This window comes from Salvelinus sp. IW2-2015, linkage group LG23 (assembly GCF_002910315.2).
Source record: "Salvelinus sp. IW2-2015 linkage group LG23, ASM291031v2, whole genome shotgun sequence".
Taxonomy (NCBI): Eukaryota; Metazoa; Chordata; class Actinopteri; order Salmoniformes; family Salmonidae; genus Salvelinus; species Salvelinus sp. IW2-2015.
In genome coordinates this window covers 30,270,492-30,298,136 of record NC_036863.1, presented here as the reverse complement: position 1 = coordinate 30,298,136, position 27,645 = coordinate 30,270,492, and the positions used below count along the sequence as shown (strand labels likewise).

General features: G+C 44.0%; 1 protein-coding gene across 2 annotated transcripts in view; it reads right to left on the bottom strand.

Moving 5' to 3' along the window:
• Window positions 1-8,488: 8,488 nt before the first annotated feature.
• nectin3b (nectin cell adhesion molecule 3b) overlaps window positions 8,489-27,645 on the bottom strand; it is a 77,534-nt gene continuing 58,377 nt past the window's right edge. Inside the window, exons 4-8 of one of the 2 annotated variants that reach the window (XM_023968987.2) lie at window positions 27,467-27,584; window positions 27,174-27,325; window positions 17,606-17,750; window positions 10,798-10,900; window positions 8,489-9,889 (exon numbers count right to left, since the gene is read on the bottom strand). In XM_023968987.2, the coding sequence (XP_023824755.1) occupies window positions 9,722-9,889; window positions 10,798-10,900; window positions 17,606-17,750; window positions 27,174-27,325; window positions 27,467-27,584 (686 nt within the window). In that variant the 3' untranslated portion in view covers window positions 8,489-9,721. Of the gene's footprint in view, window positions 9,890-10,797; window positions 10,901-17,605; window positions 17,751-21,210; window positions 24,311-27,173; window positions 27,326-27,466; window positions 27,585-27,645 lie in introns of those variants that run through there. The other variant, XM_023968986.2, reaches the window with a different exon arrangement.

The following is a 27,645-nucleotide window of genomic DNA, read 5'->3' as shown; positions in this document are numbered from 1 at the left end:
ACAAAACATACAATTTTATCCCCATCAAAAGCACTACAGTATATTATCCAACAATGAGGTACACATTTATCCTCCTCTCATAGTGTCAGATACATACACACATTTGGGTTTGTCGAAAAATACCATTGACTTCATGAGCGAGAGTTGCTCTGGTTTTGTTGTGCCTCTGTGTTAGTCTGGGTTTTAAAGATAAGCTTTCAGAAACAATAGGCTACTCCCGTTGAGATGTCATGAGCTGGACATATCTAATAGTGTGTGTCTCCCTGCTGAAGACTGCTCTGTAAACAATCTGCTGGCTGTTGTTCAGTGATAAACCACTGTTCTATAAGCGGACACAGATCAATACTGAGATGCATTCATAATTGATATCACTTTTGTGTTCTTCTCATTTTCATTTATAGGCGTTTCACATTGCTATAGAGAGCAGAGCTGGCTCTGAGTTCAACTGATTGAGCCATCCACGCAGACACACCAATGCAGCCGATTTCAACAGATGGCACATCACAAAGTACAGTGCCTGTGATCACCCTTGAATGGTTGTAAAGCCTTGCCACACTCATCTCCCCTCCCTCCCTTCTTTCTCCACTGCTTCACCACACAGCCATCCATTATTCCATGCCCATCTCCATGGCACTGTATTTCTTCATCCACGTTTTACAGACGTAAAATAAATGTGACTAAAGGCTCAGGGGAAGAAGAAAAGGCCCCTCTTAACGGCAGTAAATTGTCAGTCTGGCCCCCTGTCCACCATCCCCCTCACCCTCTATCCTCCCCTCCCCCTAACCCTCCACCCACTACCCTGCACACAGACTAATAGTCTGACGGGAGAGAAGGATGGCAGGTGGCCAGGCTAGCCTCTGAGGACAATGTCTCAGCCAAGAAGCATAGAGAGAGAGAGACAGACGGAGACAGAAAGAGATTTTACCGGATTGTAAAAACTGCTGTATGACCGAATCGTGATGACCTGAAGCCATCACTGTGGCTGTCCTAAATTACGCCATCATCACCTGCAGTCCAGCCATTGGCACACAKACATGTTGATAGTGTTAGTTTTACAACACCTCAATGGTTTTCCCCCACTGCTATGGGTAGGGTTGGGTATGTTACTTTCTAAATGTAATCCGTTAGTTACTAGTTACCTGTCCCAAATTATAATCAGTAACGTAACTTTGGGATTACCCAAAATTAGTAATGTAATCTGATTACATTCAGTTACTTTTAGATTAGTTTCCCCTGAAGAGGCATTATTAGAAAACAAAAATGTATGTTACCAATTGAACGACATCTACTGCAGGATAAATCACTGTTAAAGTTTACATAGCTGGCGATATATGGATGTTCAATTTTACTCTATGGCTTGGTTATGTAGACTTCTTCTAAACCATCTCTTTCTACTACATGTAATAATACGATTAAATTATATCTTTATATTAAAAACCAAAGTCTATCAGAATTCCAGTCATTCCAAAAATGTTATACCGCTTGATTTTCAAGAATAGGACTTGGATATATAGATTAGCCAAATTGTTTTACCTGAGCATGACCCCAAAACCAAGGACTTATTAGCCAGCCCTACTCTTGTTTATGATTTTGTTGTCATGTAGGACTGATTGGACTCATTGATTCGAGTTGAAAAATAAATGCTGCGCTCATGTAATGGCATGCTTTGAGCACTACTGTAAAGTGCTATTTACACCTGAAAAATGAATGCAGTATACTGCATTTGCAATAGGCCTATTGTTTACCTTTTTYTTGATGACACTTTGATATCTTGATATGCTGCAGCTGTTTAAAGGGCAAATCTACAGATGAAACAATAACAAAACGGCCGCCCCTCTGTTTTGGTAAAAAGCTGAGGGATGGGCCTGGAGAAATGCAACCACTCTCAGATTAATAGACAGAGTTATGGATGCAAGGACTGCCCCTCCATGATATCCAAATTATTGTTTTAACCATGTTATGACGCTTGCAAACTATTACAGACTACAAAGGGAAGTATTGCCGCGAGCTGCCCCGTAACACAAGCCTACCAGATGAGAAATTTTACTTCTATGCTCGCTTCGAGGCAAGCAACACTGAAGCATGAATGAGAACATCAGCTGTTCCGGAAAACTTTGTGATCACGCTCTCTGCAGCCGATGTAAGACCTTTAAACAGGTCAACATTCACAATGCCGCAGMGCCAGACGGATTACCAGGGCATGTACTCCGAGCATGCGCTGACCAACTGGCAAGTGTCTTCACTGACATTTTCAACCTGTCCCTGACTGAGTCGGTAATACCAACATGCCTCAAGCATACCACCATAGTCCCTGTGCCCAAGAACACTTAGGTAACCTGCCTAAATGACTACCGACCCATAGCACTCACGTCTGTAGCCATGAAGTGCTTTGAAAGGCTGGAACTCTAGACCCACTCCAATTTGCATACCGCCCCAACAGATCCACAGATGATGCAATCTCTATTGCACTCCACACTACCCTTTCCCACCTGGACAAAAGGAACACCTTTCTTAAGTCTTCGAAACCCAAGTTAGCAGACAGATCACCGACCATTTRGAATCCCACCGTACCTTCTCCGCTATGCAATCTGGTTTCCGAGCCGGTCATGGGTGCATCTCAGCCACGCTCAAGGTCCTAAACAATATCATAACCGCCATCYATAAAAGACAGTACTGTGCAGCCGTCTTCATCGACCTGGCCAAGGCTTTCGGCTCTGTCAATCACCGCATTCTTATCAGCAGACTCAACAGACTTGGTTTCTAAAAATACTGCCTCGCCTGGTTCACCAACTACTTCTCAGATAGATTTCAGTGTGTCAAATCGGAGGGCCTGATGTCCGGACCTCTGGCAGTCTCTATGGGGGTGCCACAGGGTTCAATTCTCGGATTCTGTATATATCAATGATGTTGCTCTTGCTGCTGGTGATTCTCTGATCCACCTCTACGCAGACGACACCATTCTGTATACTTCTGGCCCTTCTTTGGACACTGTGTTAACAAACCTCCAGACGAGCTTCAGTGACATACAACACTCCTTCCGTGGCCTCCAACTGCTCTTAATTGCAAGTAAAACTAAATGCATGCTCTTCAACCGATTGCTGCCCGCACTCGCCCGCCCGACTAGCATCACTACTTTGGACGGTTCTGACTTAGAATATGTGGACAACTACAAATACCTAGGTGTCTGGTTAGACTGTAAATTCTCCTTCCAGACTCACATTAAGCATCTCCAATCCAAAATTAAATTGAGAATCGGCTTCCTATTTCGCAACAAAGCCTCCTTCACTTATTCTGCTAAACATACCCTCGTAAAACTGACTATCCTACTAATATCCTCCAACACTCTACTCAGCAAATTGGATGTAGTCTATCACAGTGCCATCCGTTTTGTCACCAAAGCCCCATATATTACCCACCACTGTGACCTGTYTSCTCTCGTTGGCTGGCCCTCGCTTCATATTCATCGCCAAACCCACTGGTGCCAGGTCATCTATAAGTCTTTGCTAGGTAAAGCCCCACCTTATCTCAGCTCACTGGTCACCATAGCAACACCCACCCGTAGCACGCGCTCCAGTAGGTATATTTCACTGGTCATCCCCAAAGCCAACTCCTTTTTGGCCACCTTTCCTTCCAGTTCTCTGCTGCCAGTGACTGGAATGAATTGCAAAAATCACTMAAGCTGAAGTCATATCTCCCTCTCTAACTTTAAGCATCAGCTGTCAGAGCAGCTTACCGATCATTGCACCTGTACACAGCCCATCTGTAAATAGCCCACCCAGCTACCGCATCCCCATATCATTATTTATTTTTGCTCTTTTGCCCAGTATCTCAACTTACACATCATCATCATCTGCACATCTATCACTCCAGTGTTAATGCTAAATTGTAATTATTTTGCCACTATGGCCTATTTATTGCCTTACCTCCCTAATCTTACTACATTTGCACACACTGTATATAGATTTTTTCTATTGTGTTATTGACTATACGTTTGTTTATCCCATGTGTAACTCTGTGTTGTTTTTGTCGCACTGCTATGCTTTATCTTGGCCAGGTCGCAGTTGTAAATGAGAACTTGTTCTCAACTGGCCTACCTGGTTAAATAAAGGTGAAAAAATAAACACCTATGTGAGAATGCTATTCATTGACTACAGCTCAGCATTCAACACCATAGTGTCCTCAAAACTCATCACTAAGCTAAGGACCCTGGGACTAAACACCTCCCTCTGCAACTGGATCCAGGACTTCCTGGCGGGCRGCCCCCAGGTGGTAAGGGTAGGTAACAGCACATCTGCCACGCTGATCCTCAACACAGGGACTCCTCAGGGGTGCGTGCTCAGTCCCCTCCTGTACTCCCTGTTCACCCACAACTGCATGGCCAGGCACGACTCCAACACCATCATTAAGTTTGCCGACGACAACAGTGGTAGGCCTGATCACCGACAGCGATGAGACAACCTATAGGGAGGTCAGTGATCTGGCCGTGTGGTGAAAGGACAACAACCTCTCCCTTACCGTGATCAAGACAAAGGAGATGATTGTGGACTACAGGAAAAGGAGGACCAAAGACGCCCCCATTCTCGTCGACGGGGCTGTAGTGGAGCAGGTTGAGAGCTTCAAGTTCCTTGGTGTCCARATCACCAACAAACTATCATGTTCCAAACACACCAAGACAGTCGTGAAGAGGGCACGACAAAACCAATTCCCCCTCAGGAGACCGATCAGATTTGACATGGGTCCTCAGATCCTCAAAAAGTTCTACACCTGCACCAGACAGCATCCTGACTGGTTGCATCACTGCCTGGTATGGCAACTGCTCGGCCTCCGACCGCAAGGCATGACAGAGGGTAGTGCGTATGCCCCAGTACATCACTGGGGCCAAGCTTCCTGCCATCCAGGGCCTCTATACTAGGTGGTGTCAGAGGAAMGCCCTAAAAATTGTCAAAGACTCCAGCAACCCTAGTCATAGATCCTTCTCTGCTACCGCACGGCAAGCGGTACCAGAGCGCCAAGTCTAGGTCCAAAAGGCTTCTTAACAGCTTCTACCCCCAAGCCATAAGACTCCTGAACAGCTAATGAAATGGCTACTCGGACTATTTGCGTTGTAAGTAAACATTTCACTGTAAGGTCTTCTACACCTGTTGTATTCGGCGCGTGTGACACATTTTTTTATATTTGATTTGATATACAGTGGTTGTTTATATTTACAATGTTTACAAACATTGGAGAAAAACAAGCTTATATTTTGGGTTCTCATGGAGTGTGACAGTTGAACTAAGCTCATGAGACATTTATAAGTTATATTCTTCAAGAATCAATGGATATATATATATATATATATATATATATATCACACACAGTGACTTCGTAATGTATTCAGAACCCTTGACCTTTTCCACTTTGTTACGGCTTTATTCTAAAATTGATTAAATAAATTAAAATCCTCAGCAATCTACACACAATACCCCATAATGACAAAGAAAAAACWGGTTTTTACACATTTTAACACATTTACAAAAAATATAAAGAACAGAAATAGCTTATTTACATAAGTACTCAGACCCTTTGCTATGAGACTCGAAATTGAGCTCAGGTGCATCCTGTTTCTATTGATCATGCTGGAGATGTTTCTACAACTTGGTTGGAGTCCACCCCCAGTAAATTCAGTTGATTGGACATGATTTGGAAAGGCACACACCGGTCTATATAAGGTCCCACAGTTGACAGTGCATGTCAGTGCAAAAAGAAAGCCATGAGGTCAAAATAATTGTCCATAGAGCTCAGAGACAGGATTGTGTTTAGGCACAGATCTGGGGAAGGTACCAAAATATTTCTGCAGCATTGAAGGTCCCCAGGAACACAGTGGCCTCCATCATTCTTAAAATGGAAGACGTTTGGAACCACCAAGATTCTTCCGAGAGCTGGCTACAAGCTTTAGCGTCATAATTATATAATTTATAAGTCCAAAAATGGATGTATTAACTACAGATTGACCCTTTAAGTCTATCAAAAGTGTGCGAGTTTGAGCATGTGTCCATTAGGCCTATGGATTTATTTATTTTTTATCAGCATGAATTAAATTGAGCAATAAAACCCCACCATAGGCTTGGATCCGCACTATGCAGCTCTTGCAAGAGGATAATTTTTCACTGGCTGTCCACTGGTTTAAAAAACAATGATTGATAGGCAGTTTAAACTTCTTGAATTCAATCATTATTGGATTTAAATACGCATTTAGATTTGTGAACAGCCATCCACAACAACCACTATCCTTATGGCAGAAATAGCTAAATGAGAGACCAGCAGTGTGATTCACATCAATGCGCTATGTAGATATCAATAATAAGTGCTATCCGTATCGCCGTAGACTACACCACTGCTGTCATCCTTACCTCCAAGCCTTTATTCAAGTTGGATAATCTTTGGATGCCGACAGCAGTCGCACCATTGGAAGACATAGCTTGGACTGGAGCCTACAAAAGCTATTTTCCCACGACCCATCAAACACGTTTGGTGTGTCATTGTAGTGGTCTCTGACTTGGTGGTCAGACTCGCTCAGGTGGAACAAATTTAAACTTGCGCTTTTTTCAATGCTGATTTGAATGTCATTGAGAAAACAGAAGTGTCAAAGATTTTTTTTTGAAAACATATTTTTTMAATTAAAATTGAATCCTCAAACTAATCATCTAGCTTTTCAAAAGTATCTGTAATCTGATTACAATATTTTTGCTGGTAAAGTAACGGACTACGTGTAATCTGTTACTACCCAACCCTGGCTATGGGTCACATGTCACTCTCACTGTCACCGTTTTACTGCTGTGTCTCTAACAGATGAGTTGGAGTCCCTCCATGGCCAGAAAATGTCCTGGATGGAAATGATGATGATGGGCCTTCACTGACCTGAACCAGAGCTGTTCTCTTTCCGTTGGACAGGGAGCTGGCTGCATTCTCCACACAGGGCTCCCTCAGGTGTCTCTGCAGACATAGGCTTTTAGAGACATATTTCCTGGCTGTAACTGCATGCGAGAAGTGCTCTATCCAGCCTGTACATCAAAACATAAACACAGGAGCCTTCCTCATAAAACACAGTGAGGATGACCTAAACACCACATTTTACAGGATGTCTGGAAGAGGCCATGACGGAGGACGGTTACTGGTCAGAAATAAAGATCCCTCTGTGAACAAACTAAGTACACATTTATCCTCAAACTCTCAATCATTCACATCCACAAACTCACAGTGCAAAAGGCATGTTTAAAAACTAAGGCTTTCTTCTTTAGCCTCCATTCATAAACTCATATTTAATTTCTAAAATGTCTTGCCCTTTAAGACGTGAACCATTATATTTAAGTATGAATGAGCTGAGGATGAGGTAGGCTATTTAAAAATGTGCTGAGATCAGATCCCAAAACACCAATGCTACTCTACACAGCTACAAAAGTAGCTACAAAAGTGTACTCCTCTCATCCCTCAACTCTTTTTTGCAGCCCAATCCCAAACCACCCTCCCTAACAAACCAATAGGCTACATGACATCACAGTCCAAAACAGTCCATAATATTCAGCCCCTCAGGATGGTCTGGTAAAACTTGCCCCGTACATACTCTACTTCCAGCAGGGCAGTTTGTCAGCTGATGGAAACTGAGGGAGGTTGCCCCGTACATACTCTACTTCCAGCAGGGCAGTTTGTCATGCTCCGCGCCACGCCTTCCGCTGATGGAAACTGAGGGAGGTTGCCCCGTACATATCTACTTCCAGCAGGGCAGTTTGTCAGCTGATGGAAACTGAGGGAGGTTGCCCCGTACATACTCTACTTCCAGCAGGGCAGTTTGTCAGCTGATGAAAACTGAGGAGAGGTTGCCCCGTACATACTCTACTTCCAGCAGGCGAGTTTGTCAGCTGATGGAAACTGAGGGAGGTTGCCCCGTACATACTCTACTTCCAGCAGGGCAGTTTGTCAGCTGATGGAAACTGAGGGAGGTTTTTGCGCCCCGCCTCACCTCATGCCCAGCCCGGCACCCCCCCCAGCCTTTCACCACTGAGGGAGGTGCCCCGTACATACTCTACTTCCAGCAGGGGGGCAGTTTGTCAGCTGATGGTATATATGTATGTGTAGGTTGCCCCGTACATACTCTACTTCCAGCAGGGCAGTTTGTCAGCTGATGGAAACTGAGGGAGGTTGCCCAGGAACTGACACATTTTTATATTTCAATAGTTAATGCATTCCTGAGAGCTTATTCACTAGTGGCAGGGAAACAAACAATGGCCTTATTGTGGGTTGGCTCAGCTAGAGCCCTGGTCCCTACCAGGACAGGAGAGGCACGGAGGCCTAACTCATTAACACACTGCTATGTGGAGCTAACGTCCTTAGCAGATGCCTCTAAGGCTGCGACTGCCCTTCCAAATGTTTGACCATATAACAACGTTGTCATATATACAGACTACCTATACTGTATAAATATGATGGTTTCAAAAAATCTAACCCTGACCAATGTGTAATAAACAAGTTTAATATAAAAAACAAACACTGCATATATTATCTACTCACAATGGAAGAATGAGAATACAAAATCATCAACAGTTGAGAAGATCCCCTTCAAATATATAAATGGCGCTAGAAAGACCTCTACGAAATTGCAACGAAATAACACAAATCGGATTTTTCCACTGATGTATGAATGATTTATGTTTCAATTCCAAGTGCGAAAGTTTCCTTTTTCTATGATTCAGTTAACTTCTCGAAGCATTAAACCACATTCATATTTTCTCAACATTTAAATTACATGATAGAGTACAGAAAATTTCATTATATGTAACTATCTGGTATACTGTTGCTATCTGGTATGCTTGATCCTGATGTCCTGGTGCATTGTCCTTCAGACAATGTTACCATCTCTGTTCAGATCCTGATGTCCTGGTGCATGATCCTTCAGACAATGTTACCATCTCTGTTCAGATCCTGATGTCNACAATGTTACCATCTCTGTTCAGATCCTGATGTCCTGGTGCATGATCCTTCAGACAATGTTACCATCTCTGTTCAGATCCTGATGTCCTGGTGCACGGTCCTTCAGACAATGTTACTATTTCTGTTCTTATACCATGAAGTTAAAATCCTACTAAATTGGCTGTGTGTTTACCAGAACCGTACAGAGATATGCCTGGTGTTTACCACAATCCTAAAAATAAGTATTAGTTCTAACTAATTCTAAGAGCATAACTGTACACAGGATTATCACATAGCAACACATTCAACTCCTATACATAATAGAGCTTAGTATGGTGTTTTCATATTATTCCACTCCTATACAGTACACAGCAGAGCATAGTGTTCCATTTTAAATTGTTACTTTGTGGTACTGTACCAGATCTGTCTTCCTGCTGTTATCCTCTGTTCATTGATGTGGTTGGGAACAGAACAGGTGTGTGTGCGGTGGTTCGGAGAAGGGGAGTGGGGGTGGTGTTTGGGTTGTTGTTCCTCAGAGAAACTCAGCAGTTTATGATTCGGGCCCCTTATGTCTTGCTTCTTACAGGTGATAACTGCTGCTCTCAAATGATGTTAAATGTGGAGTAGACTCATCTATGAAGGCTTGGTCAAGTCAAACTATTTTGTTGCCTGGGTTCTTCACATTGAAAAGGCTGGCCTCTGAGCCTACATGGCGATGGGTGGGGCAGGGTGAGTGATTGATTGACAGGTCAATAGAAGGTTAAGGACGTGTCCGTCACACATAGTGTTCCCGGTGGTTGATGTAGATGCGATCCGCCCCGTTCTGGTGACACACCCACTCCTGATAGGACAGAGGCTGGTGGGAGGGGCTTCGGGGTTCCCGGGGTGTGAGCCTGACAGGTGTTCTCTCTGCGATCTCAAACTGCCGCACAGCCCTGTGAGCCTGCAAAAATAGAGGATGGGATGACTCACTGTGTCGCTGTTGATACAAAATAAATATATATTCCGGAAATGAGTCATATCAACTTTCTAAAAAACTTGAAACTTTTCATTTCAACACTAAATATATGCAGCTGAAAAACACATCAAAGATGAGGGAGTGAGTTGAAGAGAATTGGCACTGAATCAGTAGAGGGTCTCAGAGGAGAGACGCTAGATGGAWAGAAATTACTGTTCTCCCAGTAGTCCAGACAGACGACAGTCTTTGTTGGGAATACTAGACTCTGTAGCTCTACATACACAGAAACACAGAGAAACTAAATTTTACTGGTGCTGTTTGAATAGTGTGAGGTAGGGTTCAGGCCAAAGCCATTACGTTCCTTTTATGGACCTGAATACTAATAACACTCTTAAATGAACCGGTAAATGAGGTAAAGATAGAAACAGAAGGGAGAAGGGTAGGATGAAAGAGCGAGAAAGAGAGAGAGCGAGGGAGCCAGAGAGATGCATGGTTGGAAACAGAGGACACTGAATCATTCAATGATTTTAAAAGAAAGACATGCTTTTGCATCTCACTGAGCTGAATGAATCTAACTATATTTTAACCCCAATCTGGCTCTTCTCCTTCCCCAGAGCTCAGTTTATTTAAGGTTTACTTGAATGAGAAGTTGACCTGTTAGGAGCAGTGTGGTGTAGTGCAACAACCCTAGCCCTAACCCTAACCCTAGCCCTAGCCCTAACCCTAGCCCTAGCCCTAACCCTAACCCTAGCCCTAACCCTAACCCTAACCCTAGCTTCATGTCCACATCCCAGTTTAACCCCAAATCTGGCCATAACCATAACCTGAACTCCAGATATAACCCCAACCTTAGCTCCACCTGCAACCCTACACACAATAATAGGAGTGTTTACCTGTGAAAGGGAGGCCACCTGTGGTGCGTGGACAACCAGAGGGATGGCTGACGGTCTCTCTGTGTAGGGAGGAGGAGGCTTGTGCGTCGGAGGTAGATCAATCCTGCAGCGAGAGAGGAGAAAATAAAAAACATTGTCTGTCTCTAAAATAAAATGTAAACTGACAGTGACTATAACGCACACCTTAAGACATGTTATTGTGCGATGGCAAACCAGGTAATTGCAAAGTTGTAGAACCAGAGGAATTAAATTGTGTTAGGAACGGTTTCCACTGTGAATWAAATCAATTACAGGCTAGAATCGACAGGCGCTAAGCCGAGTTAAATAGAGTGATTAGGTTAACAGCAGTCCCCTCATCAAGGTCCAGCTCACGCCAATCAACCTAATCTCCTCCCACATCCTTCAAGGGTTGCCTACCCCTGCCCTACACTCTACTCCTGTTTTAGAGAGCTCTAGTATCATCTCTCTTGCTCTTTCTCTAACTCCAAATCTTTGTCCGTCACCCTCTCTCTAACCATATTTCCATGCTAGGGCATACACACAGGAACATGTAATATTAGGCTGTGGATGTACTTCCTATTATTATAGTGATCACCCTCACACATCAGAGTGAGAGAGGAGCTTGAGGTCATAGTTCATTATTGCAACTTTCCCCCAGTGGTCAAAAACATTTACATATACCTGTGTTAATTTATTATCTCATGTCATAATCATTGATTTCTAAAAACATTGATCACTCTAAAGCAGTGTTTCCCAACCCTGGTCCTCCAGTACCCCCAACAGTACACATATTTATTGTAACCCTGGACAAGCAGGCCTGATTCAACTTGTCAACTAATCATCAAGCCCTCAATGAGTTGAATGAGGTGTGTGTCAAGGGCTACAACAAACCTGTGTAGTGTTGGGGGTACTGGAGGACCAGGGTTAGGAAACACTGSTCTAAAGTGCAGCCCTTGCTTCTCAGCATAGCCAGGCTCCTTTTCCTTCTATCTGACTTGGATGAGACATGGAGAGAACACATAGCTGATGTATAGTTAATGACCTTGCATGTGTTTCCCACAGAAGGCTGTGGGACTGTGGAGTGCACCTGATCCATTAGAAGAAGAGCTGGGCTTTAATGTGTGTGTGATGACAGAGAGGGATGAGGCCTGTATCCATTCAGCCGGGCCCACAGGGTCCACAGGGATGCCCTCAGAGACACACAGCCAGGGTCACACTCAGGCCGACTGCCTTTAATTTGGCATCAGACTCAAAACAGGAAGGCCCAGAGTAGAGAAGACACACCCATCTGGACCGGAGTAGTGGAGCTATGCACGCAGGCACAGAAAGTCTCTTTTCCACACAGCTGTTCACTACTGGGTTTCAGATCAGGGTTGTGTTTCTTTTGTCCAGACAGGCTGTATTAGAGTCCTCTCCAACAGTCAGTCTGAGAATCTTCTTTCACACTCGTCGGCTCCAAGGCAGCGGGGACAAACAGCTGTAGGATCCAAATGTGAATCTCCAGTGAAAGAGCCAGAGAGTCAAGGACATGGTCGAGGATTTAGCAAAGTGACCAGACTTCTATCATAACGGTTAAATAAGACCGTGGCTCAATGGCAAAACTAATCAAACAATCTAGGCTTATTATCACCATTATTGACAGGATTAAACCTAATGCTCTTTATCAGAAATGGGTAGAATGTAGGGATAGGGTTAGTCAGAATCACACGCATACATATACTCACACATGCACGCGCACACACACACGCACAGACACACACACACACTTAAATACTTTCCACCTGATACATCCAAACAACCCTACCTCCCACTAGCTGAGAGAGTCTCCATAGGCCTTATCCTAAATTGCTCCCATGACAGATAAACTAGATCCTTTAAGCAGAACTACAGTACTACCCCAACAACTCCCATTAGCTTCATCTGTAAAGTACACACATGCTCACATTTGTTGGTACCCTTACATCTCATTGAAATAATACTTCATTCCTRCTGAAAAGTCATGAAACTAAAAGCTATTTTATCATGTATACTTGCATGCCTTTGGTATGTCATAGAATAAAGCAAAGAAGCTGTGAAAAGAGATGAGTTATTGCTTATTTTACAAAGATATTCTAAAATGGCTGGACACATGTTGGTACCTCTTAGAAAAGATAATCAATAATTGGATTATAGTGATATTTCAAACTAATTTGTTTCTTTAATTGATATCACAAATGTCTCCAATCTTGTAATCAGTCATCCAGCCTATTTAAATGGAGAAAAGTAGTCACTGAGCTGTTTGGTATCGCTGTGTGCACCACACTGAACATGGACCAGAGAAAGCAAAGGAGAGATTTGTCTGAGGAGAAAATAACAGACAAGCATGGTAAAGGTAAAGGCTACAAGACCATCTCCAAGCAGCTTGATGTTCCTGTGACAACAGTTGCAAATATTATTAAGAAGTTTAAGGTCCATGGAACTGTAGCCAACCTCCCTGGGCGCGGCCGCAAGAGGAAAATCAACCCCAGATTGAACAGAAGGATAGTGTGAATGGTAGAAAAAGAACCAAGGATAACTGCCAGAAATACAAGCTGAACTCCAAGGTGAACGTACGTCAGTTTCTGATCGCACCATCCGTTGCTTTTTGAGCGACAGTGGGCTCCATGGAAGAAGACCCAGGAGGACTCCACTTTTAAAAGAGAAACATAAAAAAGACAGACTGGAATTTGGAAAGCATATTGACYAGCCACAATCCTTCTGGGAGAACGTCCTTTGGACAGRGGAGTCAAAACTGGAGCTTTTTGGCAAGTCACATCAACTCTATGTTCAGAGGAAGAAATGAAGCTTTCAAAGAAAATAACACCTTACCTACAGTGAAACATGGAGGAGGCTCGGTTCTGATTTGGGGCTGCTTTGCTGTGCCTGGCACAGGGTGCCTTGAATCTGTGCAGGGCACAATGAAATCTCAAGACTATCAAGGCATTCTGGAGCAAAACGTACTGCCCGGTGTCAGAAAGCTTTGTCTCAGTCGCAGGTCATAGGTCCTCCAACAGGATAATGACCCCAAACACACAGCTCYAAGCACCCAAGAATGGATAAGAACAAAACATTGGACTATTCTGAAGTGTCTTCTATGAGTCCTGATCTGAATCCTATCGAACATCTATGGAAAGAGCTGAAACCTGCAGTCTGGAGAAGCAACCCATTAAACCTGAGACAGCTGGAGCAGTTTGCTCAGYAAGAGTGGGCCACACTACATGTTAACAGATGCAGAAGTCTCATTGAGAGCTATAGAAAACGTTTCATTGCAGTGATTGCCTCTAAAGGTTGTGCAACAAAATATTAGGTTAAGGGTCCCATTTTTGTCCATGCCATTTTCATTTGTTTTATTATTTACAATATTATGTTGAATAAAAAAAMCAAAAGCAAAAGTCTTATTTCTATTAAATATGGAATAAAAAATGGTGGATTCCAATTACTTTTGTCAGTTTCAAGTTATTTCAAAGACAATTGTGCAATCTTCGTTTTTTAGGAGGGGTACAAACAAATTTGAGCACGTCTGTAATGGAACCCTACCCTGTTTAACAGTGTGTAATGTAATGGAACGCTACCCTGTTTAACAGTGTGTAATGTAATGATGGAACACTACCCTGTTTAACAGTGTTGTAATTGTAAATGGAACCTACCCTGTTTAACAGTGTGTAATGTAATGGAACGCTACCCTGTTTAACAGTGTGTAATGTAATGGACACCTACCCTGTTTAACAGTGTGTAATGTAATGGAACCTACCGCCCCTGTTTAACAGTGTGTAATGTAATGGAACCTACCCTGTTTAACAGTGTGTAATGTAATGGAACGCTACCCTGTTTAACAGTGTGTAATGTAATGGAACTACCCTGTTTAACAGTGTGTAATGTAATGGAACGCTACCCTTGTTTAACAGTGTGTAATGTAATGGAACGCTACCCTGTTTAACAGTGTGTAATGTAATGGAACCCTACCCTGTTTAACAGTGTGTAATGTAATGGAACGCTACCCTGTTTAACAGTGTGTAATGTAATGGAACCTACCCTGTTTAACAGTGTGTAATGTAATGGAACCTACCCTGTTTAACAGTGTGTAATGTAATGGAACCTACCTGTTTAACAGTGTGTAATGTAATGGAACCTACCCTGTTTAACAGTGTGTAATGTAATGGAACCCTACCCTGTTTAAACAGTGTGTAATGTAATGGAACCCTACCCTGTTTAACAGTGTGAATGTAATGGAACGCTACCCTGTTTAACAGTGTGTATGTAATGGAACCCTACCCTGTTTAACAGTGTGTAATGTAATGGAACCCTACCTGTTTAACAGTGTGTAATGTAATGGAACCCTACCTGTTTAACATGTGTAATTAATGGAACGCTACCCTGTTTAACAGTGTGTAATGTAATGGAACTACCCTGTTTAACAGTGTGTAATGTAATGGAACCCTACCCTGTTTAACAGTGTGTAATGTAATGGAACCTACCCTGTTTAACAGTGTGTATGTAATGGAACCCTACCCTGTTTAACAGTGTGTAATGTAATGGAACCCTACCCTGTTAACAGTGTGTAATGTAATGGAACCTACCCTGTTTAACAGTGTGTAATGTAATGGAACGCTACCTGTTTAACAGTGTGTAATGTAATGGAAGCTACCCTGTTTAACAGTGTGTAATGTAATGGAACGCTACCCTGTTTAACAGTGTGTAATTAATGGAACGCTACCCTGTTAATAAGTGTGTAATGTAATGGAACCTACCCTGTTTAACAGTGTGTAATGTAATGGAACGCTACCCTGTTTAACAGTGTGTAATGTAATGGAACCTACCCTGTTTAACAGTGTGTAATGTAATGGAACCTACCCTGTTTAACAGTGTGTAATGTAATGGAACGCTACCCTGTTTAACAGTGTGTATGTAATGGAACCCTACCCTGTTTAACAGTGTGTAATGTAATGGAACCTACCCTGTTTAAAGTGTGTAATGTAATGGAAGCTACCCTGTTTAACAGTGTGTAATGTAATGGAACGCTACCCTGTTTAACAGTGTGTAATGTAATGGAACCTACCCTGTTTAACAGTGTGTAATGTAATGGAACCCTACCCTGTTTAAAGTGTGTAATGTAATGGAACGCTACCCTGTTTAACAGTGTGTTAATGTAATGGAACGCTACCCTGTTTAACAGTGTGTAATGTAATGGAACCCTACCCTGTTTAACAGTGTGTAATGTAATGGAACGCTACCCGTTTAACAGTGTGTAATGTAATGGAACCTACCCTGTTTAACAGTGTGTAATGTAATGGAACCCTACCCTGTTTAACAGTGTGTAATGTAATGGAACCTACCCTGTTTAACAGTGTGTAATGTAATGGAACACTACCCTGTTTAACAGTGTGTAATGTAATGGAACGCTACCCTGTTTAACAGTGTGTAATGTAATGGAACCCTACCCTGTTTAACAGTGTGTAATGTAATGGAACCCTACCTGTTTAACAGTGTGTAAGTAATGGACCCTACCCTGTTTAACAGTGTGTAATGTAATGGAACACTCCCTGTTTAACAGTGTGTAATGTAATGGAACGCTACCCTGTTTAACAGTGTGTAATGTAATGGAACGCTACCTCTGTTTAACAGTGTGTAATGTAATGGAACCTACCCTGTTTAACAGTGTGTAATGTAATGGAACCTACCCTGTTAACAGTGTGTAATGTAATGGAACCCTACCCTGTTTAACAGTTGTAATGTAATGGAACGCTACCCTGTTTAACAGTGTGAATGTAGCAGGTAATAAAGTCTGTAGCACCACAGACTGACTGTTCCCACATCAGACACATCCTCCTCAGCTCACTGTGTCTCTCTCTGTCTCCCTCATGACGAACATCATCTGGGAGTGATGGTCCGCTAGGGCCTCCACCGCTATGGAACGGGAGCGGCTGATTGGCCAGCTTGTCCTGGTTGTCAGAAGCTGAATGTGTTAATGTACGGTGAGGAAATGCAGACAGACAGGGGAGGAGTGGGATTGAGGAGGCCTTTCAAGAACAAAAGGAAAACAGAGATGATGTAATCCCTGTGGGATATAGATGCCGGATGGAGCTCCATATCTATGGTGTAATAGGAGGATAGACCAATGAGAAACATATGTGATTGTTTTGCTTCACATCCTGTGTTGGAAAATGTTGTTTCAACTGGAGGTAGACTGGTTAAAGCTCTCCGTTTTTATGGGTCATATGTGTGTGTCTGACATGAAACTGACCCTAAAGGGAGGACACACATATAAGAGTCGAGAAATATGATGTTAGCCACTTGCTTTGGGGCATCCCAATCACTTGAACCCACCCACCACCCACACACACCCACCACCCACCCACCCACCCACACATCACAACACAGGGCCAGATGTCAGTCACAGACCTCTTGGGCAGGGAGTGACCCAACTCTTATGTAAATAATTTACTCTAAAAGTTCCTTCCTTCTCTTTGCCCCAACGTTAACATGAGTGCAGGTCTAGCAATAGAAACTTACTCAGCAAAACAAGACAAGGGCCTCGTGCCAAGACTGCAATTACCTGTCACCCCTCAACCTTGTACCACCACCTCTCTACCTCCCTGCACCAGACTCCATTTTATGTTACACCGCAGTGGAATGACTCAAAACGCAGTATGTATAGGAAAGCACTTTGGATTTGAGTTAGACTGTAACTCCATGATGATATGATAGTCACAACATATCAGTTGACAATATTAACTAATGGATGAATTGATCCAATACAGCTGCAGTATTCTGTGACAGCACTTCAACTCACACTTTGTCTGTGTACGTTGGGGCCGAGGTCTTCCGTGCAGTGAGGATGACGAAGGTGAAGACGGCTATGAGGAAGAGGGCGAGGACAGCCCCCATCACTGCCCCTGCCACAGCAACAGAGTTCGCCATCTTTTCCTGGGACTGGTCTGGAACAGAACACAGACGGATGATATGAAACAGCACAGACACAACCCCACATATCAGAGCAGTGTAGAAATCATGCGGCAAAACATTTGACTACAAATCCAGGAGCATTCTAACAGTATATAGCCGCATTCACACAGGCAACCCAATTCTGATATTTGTTTCACTAATTGGTCTTTTGACCAATCAGATCCACTCTGAAAATGATATGATGTGAAAAGATCTGATGTGAAAAGATCTCAGTTTCGACTGGTCAAAAGACCAATTCGTGGGAAAAAGATCTGAATTGGGCTGCCGGTGTAAACACAGCCTAAGTGTAAGTTTAAGAGGCTGTGTGTGTGTGTGTGTGTGTGTGTGTGTGAGATAGAGAGATCTGCAGGCAGGTTGCTGACTGTCTCCCAGCAGTATGAACTACAGTAACTCAAGTGTGATTAGGGGCTCCATGCTGCTCCTCTTAAAAGCCCTGCTTCTGTAGTCTCTCCCCTGCAGCTCCCCCATACTTCAATGGGCCTCATTCACTTTTCACCTCAGCATCCCTCTATCTCTCTCTCCATCTTTCTTCCTGCTCCTGTGTATGTTGTGTGTAATGTGGTCTCTGGCAACCTCTCTCTGTTGACTCTATTCGTTAGATCACACACTCGTTATCCTCCATGTCAGGGGTCTGGAGAGGAGATTTGCAATGATCGCGATTAATTAAGATGAATTCAAATCACAGAACCTTATACAACCTAGTGGCATACAGTACACATAACCCTTATGGGTCCCGGTCAGACATAACGTTGTGTTTGTTAATTAGTTAGTTGCATGAAAAAAAGCATCCTTAAGACACTGAGTGGAGAGGAAGGGGCGAAGCGAGAGAGTGACAGCCAAGTCCAGTTGCTTAGCTCTTGAGCGGTAGAAAAATCTATAATCTGCAGAGACGAGAATCCAAAATAACATCTCAATTACGATGCAGAACAAACAGCGTGGGACCTTGGGCTGACCCCCCCCCCCCCCCTTTCCTTCTCTCTCCCTCCCTCAATACACACCTCACATGACCGACAATAAGGGGTATTGGATTTAGCAGTAGCGCAGGGAGAGATTACGCTTGACTACAGAGCAGTGAAGAACACAGCCTCTTGAGTGAGACGCAGAAGGGAAAATTAGAGGAGGGATTAGCCAGACGTTCCATGAAGGGCTATAGTAACTCCTTTTGATAACCATGACAGCAGATGACGAGTCAAGTACAATGACCTTAAGACTCTCTGTTCTCTCTGCCCACTAGCTAACGTACATCTGACCAGACAAGGCAAGAGTGAATATACTGCTCCTATGAGTGGGGTGGTGGTAATGGCAGACAGACGTGTAGGTGAGAGGAGTGGTGTGTGTGTGTGGATAAGAGTGGTGGTGTGTGTGTGTGTGTGTGTGTGGATAAGAGGAGTGGTGTGTGTGTGGCTGTCAAGGTTGATCACAAGGATCCTGATTATCAACCTCTAATGGCTCAGACACACCAATAGTGTTTGCTGGCGAGAGTACTCAACACCTCTGAAAGTAATTTGTGAACCGAGTGCGCACCGATTTTACATGTAGAATCACGTGAAAAAATGTTATCAGTTAGACTTCTGCAGCGGATGGTCCCTAAAACAAAACAAGCTGAATAAACAGCAGACTAACGCTAGATCCACATTCAGTGTGATGTGCACAAGCCTTAAGGGTCCTGATTCTCTAGCTCTAAGGCTGCCATGGCCAACACCTTAGAGGATCTGATAGACACTACATCCCGTCGACACATTCCCAAACTGCAACCTGACCCAGGTAGAGGCTTAATCCTGTCTCAGGGTCTCAGTCTACTTATCCACTCCTCTCAGAACAGTGCTGACAGACAAAACCCAACTCAAACCCCTCTAAAAGGACAGCGGGAATCAGAGGTGTATGACCACAACCGTTCCTAACCCAGGTCAGGGCAAACCTAAACCCCAGAGGTGACTGAACACACCTCACTGACCTACAGAGGTCAAACTGAGGGTGGACGGGCCAGCAAATGCCCCCGAGACAGTTGCCCACCCTAAAATCTCAACAGCAAGGTCAAGGGTCATGTGGTTACTGGGACATCAGCGAGCTCTGAGGAAGCAGATGCTTATGTAGTGGACGGATCAGATGGGACGAGGCGGCGGGACAGGAAGAGTGTGGGTGGTCGTGGTCTGTCAACCTCTCAGGCATCTGTCCCAATTAGACACCAGCTAGCTGCACAGTGGGACACAGTACTAGTGGTCCTCACTACCCTCTATTTGTTGCAGTCGAACTCCATCTTCATTTAAAACTGATTCCTAAATTAAACATTTTCACATTCATTTAGATTGTACTGCTGTACCCTGCTGTCTGCATTGTGGGTCGACTCTGGTTCCTAAAGTATCCCTAMAATCTCTTCATATCTGCTGAAGGTGATAGATAAGACAAATCAATTAATAGATTTTTTTTTAAATGGTGGTTTCAACATAATTCAAGCATAACAGACTGAAAATCATTACTGCTGGAGAGCTGGTGTTAAATCAACAGTCCACTCTGTACAATAGAATCAGGCATGTTCCAGTCCAAGGTGAATGAGACCTTGAAAAACTTTCATGGACAGAATCTACTGAAATAAGATCTGAGCAGAAAGAAGATTTGTGGTGATGACATACACTAACACAATGTCAAGGTCAAATGATTTCTTAACCCTGCAGAGCCCACACTATGCAACTGGCAGCTTGTCATAAAGGGCCATTTCATGTCTGATGGCCAAACCTCTCATTTTCCCATCCTTCAACAGCCCCTTTAACCTTGCTCTCCCCTCCACTCTTTTTCTCTCGGTGTGCAGGTATAGGCGGTGGAGCCGAGGGAGCCCGCCTCTGTCACCAGCTCCAGATAAGACTGTTGCCATGGGGACAGAGTCAATGGCCCAGAGCGGGGGAGCTCAGGGGCAGATATAAACACTAACCATTTGATTTCACCAGCTGTGAGATACTGGGAGAGAGGCACAGGGGAAATTCACAAAGGAGACAAGCTGTAGAGGGGAGCAGGGGGCAATTTCTGTTCTGTCACAAAGCCAGGCGAGAGATGACAAGAGAACCAGAGAGGGGAAAGAGACTAAAGACGAGAGGGTTTTTTGATCTCTGCTGACTTCTACAGAAAGCATTTGGAGAGAGGCAGAGTAAGAGAGAGGGGAGGAGAAGGGAAAGATGGGCAGCAGTCAAATAGAGCAAAAACCAAATGAAATCTCATATTGCAACGCTGGCTTGTGATAGTGGCAGTAACATGCTATGGATTTGTGTCTGCGAGTGTGTACTCTCCATGTGATGCACCGGAGCACAGGCTGTATGATGAGTGAGGGAGCTAAAGATGACGTCACCTTGAAGAGCACAGGGAGGAGAATCATCACTTTGAGAGTACAGTAGCTACCCGAGGAAGCTTGTTTAGGAGCTCAGATCAGTCAGGAAATGCAAATCACAGAAAAAAAGGTGCTTTATTGAAAACAAAAGTATTTCAAAAAAAATATGTACAAAATAATGCTTGTTGTCATTGATGATACAACATGTGATTATTTTAAATGTTTTCTTGCATTATATATTTTTTTACTTACAGTAGCTCTTCTCTTATATACAAAACAAGCATGAACACAATGGGAAGGTGCTTGCAAGGAGAATGTGAAATACGTTTGGAGGTTGACCCTGGTGAGGTGGTGGGGTGCTCCACTCTCCATTTTCGCAGACTTTGTACAAGAACTAAACAAAACCATCTGGTCCAAAAGTCCAAAAATCCCCACTTAATTTTCTTATATACCATGCACACTTAAAGGGATAGTTCATCCAAATGACACATTGGTTTCCTTACCCTGTAAGCAGTCTATGGACAAGGTATGACAAAAATCCATGCTTTCCCAGGCACTGTTTCCACAAGCTAATGTTTTAGCATTTTGTGGGACAACTCCCATTCAAGTCATGGGAACGATATTAGCATTTTTCACGCATCATGTCCAAATCATCCAAAAGTATCTCAAATTGATTGTGAAGCTCAACAAAGTCACTTCTAGATGATCTGAATCTAAACCAAAGCATGGATTTCTGTCATACCATGTCCATAGACTGCTTACAGGGTAAGGAAACCAATCGATCCCTTTAACTCCGCTGCTCTGACAGAAAACTGCCATATAGGAACTGTACAATACGATCATTATCATTGTTTTAGCTTAGTTCAGCTTTGTCCAGGTGTTTTGCAATTCAAACTTTGCAAAATGTCATTCATTGTACGAGCAAAAATAATGCTATCGTCAGAGAATAGAGAAAAGAGGATATGCCACAAAAACAGAACGACTCAATCAAAACATTGTAAAGAAAATAGTAAAAATGAAAAAAGAAAAAGGCAACAAACATCTCACTCAACAGAGGATCAAACGGGCCTTGCACTTCTGTCTGTACATTTTACTTGATTACTTTACTGCTCTTCTGGGATAAGGCACCGGTCACATAACTGAACCCAGAGCAGTGAGTAACAGAGGAAATCTCACTAGACAGAACAACGATTCTCTACTTATTTCACAGTAGCACAGCTGAAATAACAACAGAAGTAGAAGTATTATGCCCATTCACTGTTTTCTAAACAGCCTTTAACATAGACAGTCTATACATCCTACTCTATTTTTTATGGGCATTTCAGATTATATGTAGAAAAGCAGATACAAATGGAGAGGAAGAGGGTGCTGACACAAAGCATGTAGCTCCTGAACATACAGACCCCCCCCATCTGTGAAAAGGGACCTCTAGTTGAATATGTTTTTATTCTATTAAGGGCTGAACATCTCTGTGTGAAGAGGTGACATACAACAAGTCAACTAATACTCAGTTGTAACTCGTTAGTTATCATTACTGTCCTGCTATCTGAGACGGACCACCACACTGATACAGACATTGCAGAAGTAGTTCTAACCTATGACATCCTGCTGCAATGACAGCATCTAATGCTATGTGACAATATTGACCAGGTTGGCACTGGTACTAATAATACACTCACACATACGTGTGGAACAGCACATAATGACAATAATGTTTTGTGATTAGTATCCGTGATATCCACTTAGCAACTGCAACACATGTATGTGCCAGAAAGCTGTACATTCTTTTCCCTTTCTGTGGGTACCAAACCACAGACCAAGAAGAAATGAAATCTGGAATAACAAGTAAATACTGTCCACTTTTCCCTCTTTCCTTCCTCCAATACACCCCCCCCCCCCACAGAAAGCTGATACCAGACATTGCCATTTGTACTAACTTTGGGTTGAAGGCAAACTCATGTCAACAAGAATAGTCAAATCAGATTCCCTAAAAATGATTTCATTTCATTTAAAGAATCATGAACTGAAAAGGAGCAAGAGTTCTGCCTTTGTTTACAAAGTCATTAACATAAAAAGGAAAATTGCTGCAGGCTTGCCATCAAAACAATACCACAAGGCCTACCCAGTAGTGCATGTGTAGTGAACTGTGAGCCCTAACCCCACATGAACTAGTTAACAGATTTGTCCTCTAGTTCAGAATGAAGGCATGGCCACAGAGTGGCTAGGCAATCCACACACCTTCCATGATGAGGATCAAAATCAGAGGAAAATACCTCCTGTATGAGAAATGAAAAAGCACGTTGAAAGAGAAAACTACAGTATGTAGAGAGAGAGAGAGAGAGAGAGAGAGAGAGAGAGAGAGAGAGAGAGAGAGAGATATGTAGAGATATGTAGAGAGGCAGAACATGTGAGTATTCTCTTTTCTTAAATAATGTATGAAATCCTCCTCTGATTTCTGCGCTGTGGTCTCTCTTCTCTCTGGTGGGCAGAGTCTGTTGGCAGGGTAGCGTGCCTGGTTGTGGTGGGATCAGACGTACCACTCCCTGCGTGAGATCACTGAGCCATCCATATGGGAGACATAGTCCCCCTCAGCCCCGCTGTCATAGCAGTCATCCGACAGGTAGGGGGAGCCAGTGCTCAGTGGGTGTGACGGGGCAGCGTATCTAGCATGGCCTGTTTGGTGGGGGCTGGGGTAGCTACGCAGGTGGTCGTGGTGGTCTCCGTTCCTCATCGCCCTCGTGAGGCCGTTGGGCTGGTACTCCGGTTCTCTGTGGTTGTTTATGATGGTTGTTGATGTTGGATGCATGTGGAGGCGTTCACGGTCCCGCACGTGGTTGCGTTCGCGGTCGCCCCACTCTTCGCGGTCCTTGTCTAGGTAGACGTTATTGGCAGGCTTAGTGGGGTGGAGCTTGTGCTGTGGAGGAGCCTTCTGCATGTCTGAAGGCCCTAGGTACTGCTTAGTGTAGTAGTCCCCGCGGAAGGTCTGCCGTTGTCGTAGGTAACATACCCCGCCCACTACCAGCAGCAGCAGGAGGAACAAGGCTCCGCCCACAGCCCCGCCCACGATGGTGCCCAGGTGGTTGTCGGGGGGCAGGGCTGCCAGGGTGGGGGAGGTGAAGAGGACCCGTCGCTTATCTCCCACAGAGGTGGATGAGGAGGCAGAGCCGGTTAGGACAGGCGCAGGGGTGGTGTAGGGCATGGAGGTGGTGGGAGGATCTAATGGAGGGAGGCAGGGAGGGAGGAGTAAAGGGGGAAAGGAGGGTCAGGGAGGGAGGTAGGAGTAGAGGGGGAAAGGAGGGTCAGGGAGGCAGGTAGGAAGTTAGGGAAGGAAAGGAGGTCAGGGAGGGAGTAGGAGTACAGGGGAAAGGAGGGTCGGGCAGGGCAGAGAGGAGAGGGAGGAAGGAGGGTCAGGGAGGGAGGTAAGGAGTAGAAGGGGGGAAAGGAGGGTCAGGGAGGACGGTAGAGTAGGAAGGAGGAAAGAGGGTCAGGGAAGGGGAGGTAGAGTAAGGGGGAAAGGAGGGTAGGAGGGAGGTAGGATAGGAGGGGAAAGGAGGGGTCAGGGGGGGTAGAAAGTTAAGGGGGAAAGGAGGGTCAGGGAGGGAGGTAGGAGTAGAGGGGGAAAGGAGGGTCAGGGAGGGAGGTAGGAGTAGAGGGGGAAAGGAGGGTCAGGGAGGGAGGGATGGAAATACAGACAGAAAAGTAGAGAATGTCAATGCCAACTACATCAGCATATTACTGAAAGGGGATAGGTTGACATGAAAACACTACCAACATTTCTACATCTAAAATGACATGTTCATAACAGCCTCTGGTTTGCATTGGCATGTTGTCTGTACAAACTATGTTGTTACGTCTTGACATACCACTTGAGGATAGAAGTTCCCTTTCAAAACATATAGATGTGGTAAATTAAGTCGATGTCTTGGGACTGAGCTAATGTACCCAAAATGACATGCAGTCTATAGCAGCCAAGTGTGCTGTAGGCAGAGCTGTAGCAATCCAGAGACTGAGACTGTTTTGTGATTAGTGTAATAATGGTCAATGGAAAAGTAAGGTAAGGCAGAGGGATGTTGATGTTACTAGTCTAGGAACCAGAGATGAGTGATCAGGAAACTAAATCATCTACAAATCAAAAACACATTTTTAAACAAATCATCAATTGAAGTGAATGTTGCCTGGTTTTTGTTAGTGTCTGTAACACCTTATTTGAAGTAGGACTGTATAAGTGGTTAATAATGCTGACAACTAGAGGCAGCATGACATATACACGGTCAGTTACTATTTTCCTTGCCTGTAAATCTATGCAAGAGAAGATTTGTTCCGGATTGCACAGATCTACTGTTAGGTTTGAGGGACACTCACATGACGTACTGTAGCAACCTCCATTAAAATCAGGTCAAATTAACTAACCGATTAACACTTTAATGCTGTGCCTGTTATGTGGGCTTATGGAGGGCTTTATAAAGAGCGTATGTTGAGCATTTCAAATAAAGACAAACATGTCATTGCCAGTGATTATGTTGTGAGGCAATGATAGGTAGGAGGGAGGGGATGTCTAGAATAGAGTCAGCACTAATGTTAGGGGCTTGGAGTTATGGGAAGGACTACTAAAATGGTAGGGATTGGTTCAGGGATGGATACTTGGGTAAAGAGATGGGCAAAAAGGGCGAATCACTCCTTCACAATTCAGCCAATTTGAACAACTGTTTTGGGCATATGCGTTAATGACTTGATCCAGATCTTCAAATACTCCCTAGAATGTTCTTTGGGCCAGATGAACCATGATCAAGCACCCTTCATCAACAGCTTAGTATCACAGATGGGACATGCTGTCACATCTCTGGTCAATCTGCTCTCCTTATTCCATCTGCTAGTATTTCTGTCTGGACTTGCTGAGTCTGTATTGAACCATTGTGGTTATGGTTGGATTAGGACTGAGTGACCTCTGCATCATGTGTGAACGGTTCCCTCTAAAAGTGTTGTTGTGAAGTTGTTCAAACAGGGACATAAGATGACACTGCAGTCTTAGTTCCAGGTCAGATGTCTGTAGAGATATCGATCTCTGACGTCATGGCCCTGTGAATTCCATTTGAATCATATGAATTATGCGACACCACGCGGAGACACTGCACGAATGTGTGGGCGCGCGCACACACACACCACCACCACCCTCCCAGAGGCGTGCACACAGCGAAAACACACTACACACAAAACCACAGAGCTCCTCTCAAAGGGAAAAGCGACAAAAAAGGTTTAATAAATAATGAATAGGAGTTGAAAAGAGCTGGTGAATGTTATGAATCTGGGACATCATCTCTCAGTCAAGGCTGGACGTTTCTGCCTTTCACTCCATGACAAAGAGAGAGAGGAAAGAGAGAGACAGAAAGAGGTAGAGATAGAGGAGAGGGAAAGAGCAGAGAGAGAGAGATGTACAGTAGTCAACGTGATACTGAAATGAAAGCTCCATTAAGGAGGGGAAGAGAGGTTTACGGCCAAAAGGGCTCATATTGCACAGTAGAGACAGAGACACATGCCAGGCCAGGGAGACGACAGAGGAGACATAGCAGAGGAGAGTGGAGGAGTGAGTTAGCGGTCTGGGGGATGAGCAGACATGGGTTTGGCCAGAGAACCAGGGAGATCTCCTCTCCTGTTGAACATCTGGAGACCTAATCAAGACTAATCAGGGCCTCGTTGAGACTCGTACATCTGAGGACCGGAAATAAATTGGCACTAACACAGCATGGCACTTCGCTTCATTTCAAACACGGACACACCCTCAAGCTTAGACAGACTGGGGTCTAGAATGACGAAATGCTGGACGGATCATGTTTTTTTATTTCATTTTTATGTAAATACTGTTGTTACAAAAGCATAACATTTAAAAAGTGTTTAGTAGCAGGAGCCACAAAGACAGCATTATCCATACAGATACATCATGACTCATCTCTATGCTATTATGTTGACACCGAAAGCTTCAAGGCCAGAATATGTTTAAAGTTCTCCCTAAGAGAGACAGGAAGAATACGTGTGGAATAACAAGCTGTGTGCACATTCAGCAGCGTTTCTTTCCTCCGCTCACCTTGTACGCGTATCCGCAGGTCCCTGCTGCGTAGGTTGATGTCATTGGCAACCTCACACCTGTAGACTCCAGAGTCATTCCGTTGGAGGGGCCTCAGAAACAGCAACGTGTTGTTCACTATCTCCACCCCCTCTGGCATTTTCCCGTCCAGTCTTGGATATCCACACACAAGTACATGAAATGAAAGGCAGACGGACACAATTATACACAAACACTGGTTCAACGTTCAATCTGCAGTGGGAACAAATTTGTGCACATAAAAACATGAGCAGCGAGCGCACACGCTCACACACCTGATCCATGTGAAGTGGTGTGCTGGTGGGTTTGCGTTGGCTTTGCAGGTCAGTTGGATGTTCTCARGGCCCACATACCAGTCACCGTCATAACCTACTACCACGATGTCTGGGGCGTCTGCAGAGACACAACACAGAGAAGGGGCAACAGACAGAACCTGAAAAAGTGGAAAACTCAA